This window comes from Saccopteryx bilineata, chromosome 3, assembly GCF_036850765.1.
Source record: "Saccopteryx bilineata isolate mSacBil1 chromosome 3, mSacBil1_pri_phased_curated, whole genome shotgun sequence".
NCBI lineage: Eukaryota > Metazoa > Chordata > Mammalia > Chiroptera > Emballonuridae > Saccopteryx > Saccopteryx bilineata.
In genome coordinates, this window is record NC_089492.1 from 303,899,784 (window position 1) to 303,912,559 (window position 12,776).

Consider the following 12,776-nt stretch of genomic DNA (forward strand, 5'->3'; position numbering starts at 1 on the left):
TGGGCAGAGCGTCGCCCCTGGTGGGCGTGCCGGGTGGATCCCGGTCGGGCGCATGCGGGAGTCTGTCTGACTGTCTCTCCCCATTTCCAGCTTCAGAAAAAATGAAAAAAAAAAAAAAAAAGTCCTGGTATGTCCGGAGCCCCTCCTTGGGGCGGCTTCTCATGACCTCATCACCTCCCGAAGGCTCCACCTCCTAATACCGTGACCTTGGGGATTAGGTTTCAGTATGGGAAGTTTGTGGGACACACACACATCATAGCAGGACCCCTTGTGAAAACGAAACATTGTTTTTATACAACAGAGTAGTAATTTTGGGTGATATGCCTGCACTTCTTCATCCCATAAGAGCCAGAGGGGATTATCCCGGTCAGTGAGGTCAGGCAGAGAAGTGGTAGTGGGACAAAGTACCCTGTGTCTTGTCACTGCAGGGTGAGTGAGGGTTCATTCAGATCAAGCGTCACTAACCTGATATATAGTGGTACCTTAACACACCAGCACTTTAAATCACGAGCAATTTGAGAGATGAGCAGTCACTCGTGGGATTTTTTGCTTTAAGTCACGACCTTCCGCCACCCTCCACTAGATGGCCTGCTGAACGTTCTGAAAGGGAAGAAGAAACAAACTTCCATGGAAAGGTTTTGGTTGAAACGGCCTCCAAGTGAAAGCGAGGAAAGTGTGGCAGAAAAGCCAAAAATCAGTGAAGAAAATGATGATTAACCAATGTAAAAAAAATAGCAATTAAGTTTAGTGATAAAGTTACGTATCATACGTAGTGTATAAGTTAAATTTTGCAATTAAATGTAGCGTTAAGCATGTAGAGTAGTTATGTTAAGTGATAGCACATGAAATGAAAGCCTCCTCTGCCAGTCTCCTCCCCCTCCGCCAGCATCTGTGCCTGACCTTGAAGGTAAATACACTATAAACCAGTTTATTTCTTTACATTCTCTCATTATGTATATGTATATGTATTTGTTATTTATAAAGTACATTTTCTTATTTGAAAGCATATAAAACAAAAAATTTGTGTGGTTTTTGGGGGCCAGAATGGAATAATTGCATTCCCAACTAATTTAAATGGGGAAATCCGATTTGACACACGAGCAAATTGAGTCATGAGCTCACCCATGAAACGAATTAACCTCATGTGTCAAGGTACCACTGTACACAGTTCTTATTATATGAACAATATTCTCTTTGTTAGCCCTGGCCGGTTGGCTCAGCGGTAGAGCGTCGGCCTAGCGTGCGGAGGACCCGGGTTCGATTCCCGGCCAGGGCACACAGGAGAAGCGCCCATTTGCTTCTCCACCCCTCCGCTGCGCTTTCCTCTCTGTCTCTCTCTTCCCCTCCCGCAGCCAAGGCTCCATTGGAGCAAAGATGGCCCGGGCGCTGGGGATGGCTCTGTGGCCTCTACCTCAGGCGCTGGAGTGGCTCTGGTCGCGACATGGCGACGCCCAGGATGGGCAGAGCATCGCCCCCTGGTGGGCAGAGCTTCGCCCCTGGTGGGCGTGCCGGGTGGATCCCGGTCGGGCGCATGCGGGAGTCTGTCTGACTGTCTCTCCCTGTTTCCAGCTTCAGAAAAATGAAAAAAAAAAAAAAAAAAAAAAAAAAAAAAATATTCTCTTTGTTAGAGGGCTCAGACTCCATAGCCCTATGGTGTTATCACCTCTTTACCAGTGGGTATAGCTGATGTACCCTGACCATACTCAAAGTTCTGATTTCCAATGACAGGTGACTGGGACCCTACAGATGTATCAAGCTCAGTCCTTCCAGCAATGAAGGAACATGTCACTCTGGGTCTCCATCATCTGCAGGAGTCCTAGCCCTTACTAGGCTCCTGGGCGATGGGAGATGCACACATCTCTGTGAGTGATGATTTTGTCATTTAGAGCCTCTGTGAAAGGGAGCAGCCTCCCTGAGGACCCATCTGGTGTATGAACTCAGGGCCACCCTGACACAACTACCAGTTACACCTCTGAAAGCAGAAATTAGCTCACTAGTCAGGCCTCTTCAAAACTGAAGTGTGGCTTTTAGGAATGTGTGATTCTCTAGCTTGTTAAATAACAAAAATTCAAACAAGTAAATTTAAAGATCAAATTGGCTTCATTCAATGATTCGTTAATTGGGTAACATCCAACCTGGCAAGTAGAACAGAGCTCTAAGCCCTGGCCGGGTAGCTCAGTCAGTTAGCTACTAACTGAAGATTAGGTCTAGAATCATTTGGTCTATCAACTTCATACATCACCAGAATGGCTAACTTTCGTGGACTGGCGTGAAATTTCTGGCAGAGAAGCACTGGTCCACGGACTGGCAGTTGAAAACCACTGAGAGCATTATCCTGATACGCCAATACGCCAAGGTTCGATCCCTGGTTAGGGAATATACAAGAGTCAACCAATGAATCCATCAATAAGTGGAACAACAGATTGATGTTTCTCTCTAAAAAAAGAAGAAAAAGGAACTCCAAAGGGCTACAGAAAAAGAATTTAAAATTTTTTACTTATTGATTTTAGTGAGAAAGAAAGGGGGAGAGAGAGAAAGACAGGAATGTAGATCTGTTCCTGACTGGGGATCCAACTGGCAACCTCTCCACTTTGGAACAATCCTCTAACTAACCAACCCAACTATACAGCCAGGGCCAGAAAAATAATTTTAAAGGTGTGTGGAGGGAATTTTAGTAAAAAACATTGTTTCAGGCAAGGTCACTCTTGTAAGGGGAATGGAAGGTGACAAATTTTACCTTATTGATGCTGTCCAGGTAGTTCCAGGTGGAGTGGTCAAAGGTTACATCCTGAGAGGCCTTGAAACTGCCATTAGGTTAGGTACTCTGTCTTGTTTTGCTGATGTGTGGTTTCCTAGGCCCATTTTGGGCCTGCTGTCTCTTTTTTTGTTTTGTTTTTTTTGGTGATGGAGACAGAAACAGAGAGAAGGACAGACAGGAAGGGAGAGAGATGAGAAGCATCAATTCTTTGTTGCAGCATGTTAGTTGTTCATTAATTGCTTTCTCATATGTGCCTTGATGGGGGGGGGGGCTACAGCAGACCAAGTGACCCCTTGCTGAAGCCAGCGACCTTGGGCTCAAGCTGGACTTGCTCGAACCAGATGAGCCGGTGCTCAAGCTGTTGACCTCAGGGTTTTGAACCTGGGTCCTCCGCGTCCCAGTCAGGTGCTCTATCCACTGCGACACCGCCTGGTCAGGCTGCTGTCTCCTTTTTAACAAGGCTTGATATTCCAATCTTGAAAGGAGTCAACTTGGAATGTACCACTCGCAAGATAGGAAGGGTCCAAATGTTTCCTAGTTTCATGCAAATTGCATATTCAAGAATGAAGCCAGACTGGGCTTTACAGGAACAAGGGGCACCTGTGTCCCTTATGGAGGAAATCTGAAGCTCCACACTGTAGCCAAAGCCACTGGCCCTAGGAACCCCAATCCTCTGAGATTCCCATACATGCAGGGCCCTGGTCCAGTAGTGGTTTAAGCGGAAACCTAGTGGAGTCCCCTGGGCCCTGTGGCTGTTTAGTCTCTGCGTCAGCTGTGCAGAACTGAAATCAGGTGCTGTTCCCTTCACTGGTCAGCTTTCAGGTACCTGGCCTGCTGCTAGTGGTCTAGCTGTTTATTGTGCCTCTTGGAACACTGCAGACTGGCAGGTTAAGGGCGCCCCACATTTGGGTTGTGAACTATGGAAACTAATTGCAGTGCTGAATTAACTGGGTCACTCATTTAGATGTTTATTGGAGAGGGTCTGTTCTTGAAGAGTCTGACTAGAATCTTTGTTTCTGATGCAGAAGCTACCTCTGCATGGCACACTTGTAACTTTTTTGTTCAGCTTTTTTGGATATAACTGACAACATTGTAAGATATATAAAGTGCACCCTTAGTTATGAAAAACCATAGTCTCAGTGAGCTGGGGTGAGGGTGGGGGAGTGATCCCGGGAATATGGAGGTCGGGGATTGAATTATACAAGCTCCCTCTCCCCTTTTTTGGGAGTTTCTGAACTTGACTGGGTAGGGGGGTTCTTTGGAGAAGATGCTTGGGTTAGTCAGACCTATCCAGGAGTCCAACTCAGGATTGCTCTTCAAGTGGCAGAGTAAAGGAGGAAAGAACACCCCAGGCCTCCCTGTCCCCATCCCCCAACTCCCTCAGGGTGGTCCTAAAATTGCAGTTGCGGGGAGCTGTGTTGAGTGAGGCTAGGAACAGCAATTAGCTCTGTCCCGTCCTTGCTTCCAGTTTGTAAGAGGAGACAGGATACAACGTATAGACACAGCCACAGCTATGGGGATAGGGATTTTGAGAAAGACAAGAGAGAAGGCAGGCAGATTATTTGGCTATGGGGGCTTGACAGCCAAGCCTGAAGTGAGCCAGGGAGATCTGACAGCTGAATAGGAAAAGCTCTCCAAGTAGGGAGGGTACAGTCTGTGCAAAGGCTTGTTGACATGAAAAAGCACGATATGCTTGGTGCTCAGATGGCTCTAATTTTCAAGGAGGGGTCACCTGGAACAAGCAGGGAGTCAGAAGATAATGCCTAGACAGGGCTCAGGAATAAGATGCACAACGGTCTTGAAGACCAGCCCGACGGCCTCGGCATTCAATTCAAACACTAAGGCAGGTCTCCATCCTTCGCTGGACCTCGGCATAATAAGACATAAATAAACAACTCATATTGGCCTCCTCTGGCACAAAGGCGCGGGGAAACCGAACGAGCCAAGGCCTCACAACCCAAAACCTGTAGACTGTTTCTCCATCTGACAGCCTCAGTCCCAGTGACGCACGCGCAGAAGCTTTCTGCAGGACTCGAAGGACAGGCTTCGACTCCTCCCAATCCTGCCATTTATTGGCTAGAAACAACTGCTCGTCTTGGCTGTTGTTAGTAGCAACGTAGGCGGGTACAATGATGGTCGCTGAGATATTACGCACTTCCGTTTCCTACACCACCTTTTTTGGCTCCGGCAAGGCTAACTGCGTCCCTCCGACCAATAGCAAATGGTCACTGGGCGGGACCTTGTGTCCGGACCAAAGAAACGCGGCTCGGCTAGACGTAGGGCGACCAATGACTACGGGGCAGCCCCTGTAGAGTGGCTCGGAAGCCCCCTCGCCGCCTTTTCTCCTCCTCCTCCTCCCGCTCTGCCCCTCCCTAGCCGTATTCAGCACGGCGCTGGCCGCAGTCTGACAGGAACGGGACGGAGCCAAGATGGCGGCAGCCGACGGCGACGACTCTCTCTACCCCATCGCTGTGCTCATAGACGAGCTCCGCAATGAGGATGTTCAGGTCCGGAGACCACGGGAGACTTGGGGAAGGCGGGATGGAGGACCCCCAGGGGACACGGGCGGCCCTCGCGGAAAAGGCTCTGTGTTCGCTGGCGGAAGGTCGTGTCGGCCAATCAGCGTCCATCTCTCATCTCTCCGGCTCCCTGGACTGGATGAGAAGGCTCCCAGGATTGGGCGTCGGTCCAGCGGAGGGCGGGAGCGAGGGCGAACCCGGAGGGTCCCAGGCCTGCCAAGTGCGCGCGGCCCCGGGGCCTGGGAGGCCGCCGCCCGGCCGGGAGTCGGCCGGCCGCCCGGCCAAATGGGGAGAGGAGGGCTCAGGCTTTCCTTGGGGCTGCGGCCGAGTAGGGGAGGGGCCGCCGGATTGGTGGCACCTGGGGAAGTTTTCTCCTTTCTGGGTTTCGGTGGCTGGGTCTCAGCGCTCTGGGGTGGGCTTCCCCAATGGGAACTGAGAGGTGAAGTAAAGGCCGCCTTTCCATTTCCTTCCCACCGTTCCGGTTCCGTTTGGGGGAGGGAGGCCAAGACATCCCACCTTTAAGGAGTTAATGTAGGAACAAATTAAGAGGTGGAACCCCACCCGTGTTCTGGGACCCTCCCATGGTCCGGAGCATGGGCAGCTTACTAAGCGTGCTGTCTCCGTTCTGGTGAGTGGGGACAGGGAGGCTCGGGTCCCTGAGCCCGGCCCTCGAGGGATGGAGAAGAGTTAGGAGTGCACGGTATGCCCACCCAACTACACCTCCTCACCTGCCGTGTGACCTTGGGCAGGTTACTTCACTGCTCTGGGCCTCGGCTTTCCAAAAAATATAGACTGATGATAGTCCTGGCCTCTGGGGGTGGGGGTTGCGGCTGTGAGGGACTGAACGAGTTAATAAACCAAGTATAATAGAACAGTGTATGGCCTCTTTTGAGAGCCTAATAAATGTTAGCTTTAATCACCGAATGGGCCCCATTTGCCCTTTGGGCCTCAGTTTCCCTATATATAAAATGAAGTCGCCCTGGGCCCAGCCACGGAGGTTCTGGGTCTGTCAGTCTGGTTCCGGAGTCACAGGCTGTGGTTGTATGGCCGGCTCTTCCACTGGCGGATTGACACAGGCAGGTTGGTTCAGCTCAGTGAGCCTTGGTTTCCTCTGCTCTCCAGTGCAGGTAGTTGTCTGGTTCATAGGGCTGCTTGTGAACTCATTTGCTCCTTGAACACCTGCCACAGGGCAGGTCTAGTGCTGAGGATATAGTGGTGACATCAGTTGCTACACCGGAGACAGATGTGAAACAGAGCTGAAGAGAGTAATAACACGTGTGAGAAGTGATGGTAGGGAAACAGCAGGATGTTGTGATAGTGACTCGGTAAATATTTTGGGGACCTCTACTTTGTGTCGGACACTGGTCTAGGGATGGGTATGCAGCAGGGAATCAGATAAACAAAACCTGGTCTGGAGAAGCTTACCTTGTAGTGAGGGGAAATGTGATACAAGACAATCAGTAAAGTGTGTTGTCTGTTAGATGGGGAGAAAGACTAAGGAGAAAAATGAAGACGGTTGGGGAGGGTAGTTTTCAAGAGTGATCAAGGAAGGCCTTGCTGAGAAGATGATGTTTGAGCCAAGACCTGAAGGAGGCCAGGGAAGCAACCCGGAGGCTGTCTGGGCAGAGTTCATCGCGGGCATGAAGTGGGCCAGTCAGGGGAGGCTCCTCTGAGGATGCAGTTGAAGCTAGGACCAGGAGAAGGACCCAGCCCCAGGAAGAAGCTGGGAAGAGCCTGCCAGGAAGAGAGAGCAGACAGGTGATGGCAATAGTTCTGCCCACCAGGGAACAGTTGGTATTGTCTGGAGACATTTTGGGTTGTCACACTGGGGAAGTGTGACTGATATCCAGTGAATAGAGGTCAGGAAAGCTGCCAAACCTTCTACACTTCACAGGACAGCCCCCACAGCAAAGAATTATCTGCCCAAAATGTCCACTGTGATGAGATTGAGAGAGACCCTGGTATGGGAAACTCCTGAGGCAAATTTAGTGGCTTAAAAGAATGCCAGGTGATCATCCTACAGTTCTGGGAGTCCAAACTCTGACGGGTTTCACTGGGCTAAATTCTAGGTGTTGATAAGGCTGCTTCCTTCTTAGAGTCTGTAAGGGAGAGTCTCTTTCCTTGCCTGTTCCACCTTCTGTAGGCTGCCTGTATTTCTGGGTTTGTGGTCCCTTGCTCCATCCGCAACGGAAAGCCTAGGCCTGGAAGAGACACCCAAGAGGCAGTGCTGTGGGAGGAGGTATGTCAGAGACTGCCGTGTTTCAAGTTACTCAACCCTTTTGGACCTTTGTTTTCTTGTTAAGTGGAGAAAAAAGAATGGAAAACACACTGGGCCAGGTTATTGTGAGGATTAAATGAGATGTCAACTATGTAAAGACACAGTAGCTACTAAGATCTTGCAACAGCATGCCTGTGTCCACATCTCAGAAGTAGGATGTGACAGGCTCCAGCTTCTTTTTATATATCCCCAGAGTGCCTGGGGATGTGTTGAAGCAGAACTTAAAAATAAGTTTCCCTGAGTTTAAACCAGAAAAGAAGTTGTAGGATGCTGGTGAGGAACATGGGTTCAAATTCCAGGCTCTATGACGAATTCACTAGGTGACCTGCATTTCCCTCTCTGTAAAATACATGCAAAGGTGGTATCTGCTTCATGGGTTTATTACAAGAATTACAATGTGTGTTAAGTCCTAAGCTTCATAAATAGTAAGTACTCTTTGAATGGTAAGGTTTCTTACTGATTTTAATAACTGCTCTGTCAGAAATGTTACAGAGAACCCAAGCAGTAGTTACTTAAACAAGTAAAGGGAACATTTTTACCTTGATTACTAACAAGGATATTACAGAATTGGGTCAGAGTCCACTCTTTTCACCTGCTTCCTGTGGTCACAAGCTTGCTGCAGCATCTACTGTCCTGATGTCCTTGCTAAAAGCAGGGGACATTCTAAGACAGAGGTTCTTGTCCTCCTTTTTGTCAAGGAGGAAAATCTTTCCTGGAAGCGCTTCAGCTGACTTGCTCTTACATCTCTTTGTCCAGAACTAGGTCATGTCCAGAGTTAGCTGGGATTGGGTTTGGCTGTAAGTAATAGGAAAACTCTAAGCAAATGAGGCTTAAATGATCTTGAAGTTTATTTCTAACTCATGATCAGAAAGTCTGGTGGTGGCCCTGGCCGTGTAGCTCAGTCAGTTAGAGCATTGTTCAGAAATGCCAAGGTTTGCAGGTTCGATCCCTGGCCAGGGCACATATGGGAAGCAGCCAGTGAATGCACAATTAAGTAGAACAACAAATGAATGCTTCCCCACCCTACCCCTCTTTCCTCTTTCTGTTTCTCTAAAATCAAGCAATTAAAAAAAAAGTCTGGCAGTTCAATCTGGTATGGCACTCTGTGGTAGGGTCCCAGGCTTGTATGTCCTTCATTCTGCCCTCCCCCATCCCCCAAGTTACCTCAAGGTCCTATGATGGCTGCTAAAGCCCCAGCAGTCACAGCCCCATTCCAGACAGAAAGGAGGGGACAAGGCTGTGACCTGATCTCCCCATAAGGACACTCCCTAGAAGTCACACGTGCCATTCCCACTTGGATTTTATTGGCCGGATGTTAGTCTCATAGTGACATTCAGATGCAAAGGTGATTTGGAAATACCTTTTCTTGGGGGTGGGTGAGGTAGGGTCATGAGCACAGCTGAAAGCCAAAAGTTAAGAAGCAGCAGTGCAGGACCTCCTAACCAGGGCCCTTGTATATTTCCAGGGCAGGTCCATGAATATGGATGAGAAGAATCACATCTTTATTTTCACTAACCTCTAACTCAAATTTAACTTCCCTTCTGTTATAAACTCTAGTATTACAGGAGGACATTATAAGGTCTTGCTTTAAGACCTATCTCATTTCAGCCATTGCAGATACTTTGTGTATGCTCACCTCTTCACAATTTTAATATTGTGGTTGTTATTAAACCTGCTAAAAGAGTCCATGACAGCCTCCCCAATAAAAACAAGTACAGCCTGACCAGGTGGTGGTGCAGTGGATAGAGTATTGGCCTGGGACACTGAGGACCAGGTCGCCAGCTTGAGCGTGGGGTCGCTGGTTTGAGCATGGGATCATAGACATGACCCATGGTCGCTGGCTTGAAGTCCAAGGTCACTGGCTTGAGTAAGGGGTCATTGGCTTGGCTGGAGTCCCCCATCTCCCCAGCAAGGCACATGAGAGCAATCAATGAAGGTGCTGCAATGAAGAATTGATGCTTCTCATATCTCTCCCTTCCTGTCTGTTCCTGTCTATCCCCCTACCCTGTTCTCTCGTCAAAAAAACAAGTACAGATTGCTAGTGGTGATTACTGGTTAAGAGCCACCTGGCTGGGGTTCAGATCCCAAGTCTGCCACCTACAAGTGTGTGAGGTTTCTTAATCTTCTGTACCTTTGTTTTCTCTGCCATAAAATGGGTGATCCTATATTTACCTCATGAGGTTGTTGTGAGGATCAAATGAGTTAAAACACTGACACACCGAGCACAGTGCCTGGTATACAGTATGCACCATGGAAATATTTGCTGTCTGTTCTGTTACTAGTATGGGAGAAGAGAAAAGCGATGGTGGACAGCTAGCCATCTATTACTCGTGCCTTTTTTGGTGGCCAAACAAAACCACGACACTTGTCAACAGGATGAGGTGGCTACAGTGCCATTATTTACTATATTTCCCCATGTATAAGACTTTCCCATGTATAAGACGCACTTTAATTTGGGGGCCTGAAATTTGAAAAAAAAAGTATTACATAAAGTTACTGAACTCAAGTTTTATTCATCATAAAATTCATACAACTCCTTATCTCTGTCAGAATTCCCATCCATTAGCTTGTCGTCATCGGTGTCTGATGACGAATCACTATCTTCAACAATGAGCGCAAAGACACAAAAAAGCGGGAAATGCAAATTAAAAAATCTACAACCACTGTATAAGACACACCTAGTTTTTAGACGCCAAACTTTTGGGGGGAAATGTGCCTCTTATACATGAGGGAATACAGTATCTACCTCTGGTGCTAGGGTATGCCAGTATTGTCACTTTATACTGATAGTAACCTTATGAGAATAGGGATTATAACCCCATTTCACAGAAAAATTAAGTTGAGGCTCAGAAAGATGCAAAATGTAGCCTCAGACCCCACAGCTAATATGTAAAGCAGCTCAGCCTTGAACATGGGCAGTGCGATCCAGAGCACCCGTGCTGCCTTTCTTAAGTGTTAATGGTGCTGTCTACACTGAAGAGACCAGCAGACAGTTTTAACGCAACCCAAAGCGCATCTCCAAGGATGGCTGTGGAAGGAAGAGGGCTCTCCACCAGGGCAAAGACGGCCTGATTCTCGGGGGTCCACCCCTGGGGCATCCTCCTTTTGTGACATTATGATGTGGAGGTTACAGTGCCAAGGCACATGGCTTCTGGTCCTGGCCCGCCGCTTTCCAGCAAGTGACAGCTTCCCTGAATCAGTGTCCTTGCCTCTGAAAAGAGGATTCTGGGAATAACAGCTATCTCAGAGCAGAGTTCTGAGGATTAAATGTGCAAATTATCCATGTCAAGCCCTTGAATGCTGCCAAGCACAGTAAACATCCGATAAATGTTAGCTGCTGTTGCCACTGACCTCGTGATCATGAGATTCTCTGTCACATCAGTCCTCAGGGCTGCTGCTCACCTGTTGTGGCCCTGACCCGTGTATACATTTCCCCCTAGTCCAGCTGTCAGAAGAACCCACAGACCCAGCTTGGAGGTGACAGGAAAGAAATAGGTCACTAAGTCACTGCTTCCCCACCTCATATTTCATCATGGAAAACTGCAAACATACAGAACACTGAAAGACTAGAACAAGAGCCGGCAAACTGCTGCTTATGGGCCATATCCAGCCTGCTGTCTGCTTTTGCAAGTAGAAGTTGTTTTATTGGAACACAGTCATACCCATTTGTTTACATGTTGTCTGGTTCTGTGGCTGCTTTTGTGATGTAAGGACACAGTTGGGTGGTTGGGACAGACCTGGTGGTCCGCAAAGCTGAAAATACTATATGGTAATTTACAGAAGGGGTGTGCTGACTCTTGAGCTAGTACAATGAGCATATATACACGCACACAAATACACACACACACTTAACAGTCCAGGTCCACTGTTAGTGTTCATCATGTTTAGTTTTTTGTTTTTTTAATCTCTTTATACATTTTATTCTTTGGTTGAAAATAAGTTGCCGGTCTTGCAATACTTAAATCTCGTTAAGGTTTTTCTGCCGTCAGGAAGGTGAGTTTTTGGACCACTTCAAGCCCAGGTAGTCTAAAAACCTAGTGATGCTGTACGAAACTGGGTGTGGGGAAGGCCATGATAACATTTAATCAGATTGTCTTCATTGTCTGTGATCTCAAAGAGATTTTTAAACCCTTGGACAAGGGAACCTACTTGATGTATTGCACCCCAGTCACTGACACAACTCTTCACAGTAGCCTGAGGCCTGGGGAAAGGACAGGTTGAGGGGGGGCCCCAGTCCTTTCTTGTTCTGCTTTTCCTTCCAGGCCCCACTGTCAAGGTAGAGAAACAAGGTCCGGGAAGCAGAGGTCACAGTCAGCCGTGCCGTTAGAGCTGGGTCAGGGTCCTCGCTCTCTCAGTGCTTACCTGGACAGGTCTCTGCCCCTCTGAGCCTCTTTGCACAGTGCTGAAAGGGGCTGTCAGTCGTGTTCACCTTTCTCACTTCCAGAGGATGTCATGAGGTCCCAACTGGAAGCTCTGAGGAAGGTCGTGCCCCTCTCCTAGCTTCTGGTGACTGCTGGCAGTTCTTGGTGTTCCTTGGCTTGTGGGTGCATCCCCTGATGTCTCCCTCCATTTTCATCTCACCTTTCCCTCTGTGGGTCTCTGTCTTCTTTCTGCCTGAGGACACTCATTGGATTTACAGCTGTGTAGAGGAAACTCGTTCTTCTCTATGTCTCCTTGACTCTCACACATGGCCACACACAATTTCTGACTCCCGATGTGGGGAGTTCCCCTCACCCAGCCATTCTCTGTGACACTGCCTGGGTGCCGTACAGTTCAGTTCTGACACTAACCAAAGTAGGCCACAAGCTAAGGGCTCAGTCCCACGGGCCTGCCCCTTCCCAACATGCACACACTTTAGATGCCAATGACAAGTCCTCAGGCTGCCCACAACTTCTGCCTGACTTGGCCACAATTTAAAGGTTTCCTGACCCCCTCCTTGGATTGGATGATTTGGTAGAACAGCACACAGAACTCAGGGAAATACATTTACCAGTTTCTTACACAGCAAGGGGTGCAGGTGAGCAGCCAGATAGAAGATAATAGGCTGAGGTCTATAATGTCTGGAGTGGAGCTTCTGTCCCTGTAGAGTCGGAGCGTGTCCCCCTTCTGGTGCTTGGTCATGTTCACCCACTTGGATGCTCGCGAACCCCCTCATTGGGAATTTTTATAGAGGCTTCATTGTGTAGGCTTGATCAACCAGTAACTCAGTCCCCAGCCCCTC

The 12,776-nt window shown here is 48.5% G+C and overlaps 1 protein-coding gene across 2 annotated transcripts in view; it reads left to right on the forward strand.

Moving 5' to 3' along the window:
* Positions 1 to 5,082: 5,082 nt before the first annotated feature.
* Positions 5,083 to 12,776, forward strand: part of PPP2R1A (protein phosphatase 2 scaffold subunit Aalpha) — a 32,428-nt gene continuing 24,734 nt past the window's right edge. The window contains exon 1 of one of the 2 annotated variants that reach the window (XM_066271227.1): positions 5,083 to 5,265. In XM_066271227.1, the coding sequence (XP_066127324.1) occupies positions 5,188 to 5,265 (78 nt within the window). In that variant the 5' untranslated portion in view covers positions 5,083 to 5,187. The remainder of the gene's footprint in view (positions 5,266 to 12,776) is intronic. The other variant, XM_066271228.1, reaches the window with a different exon arrangement.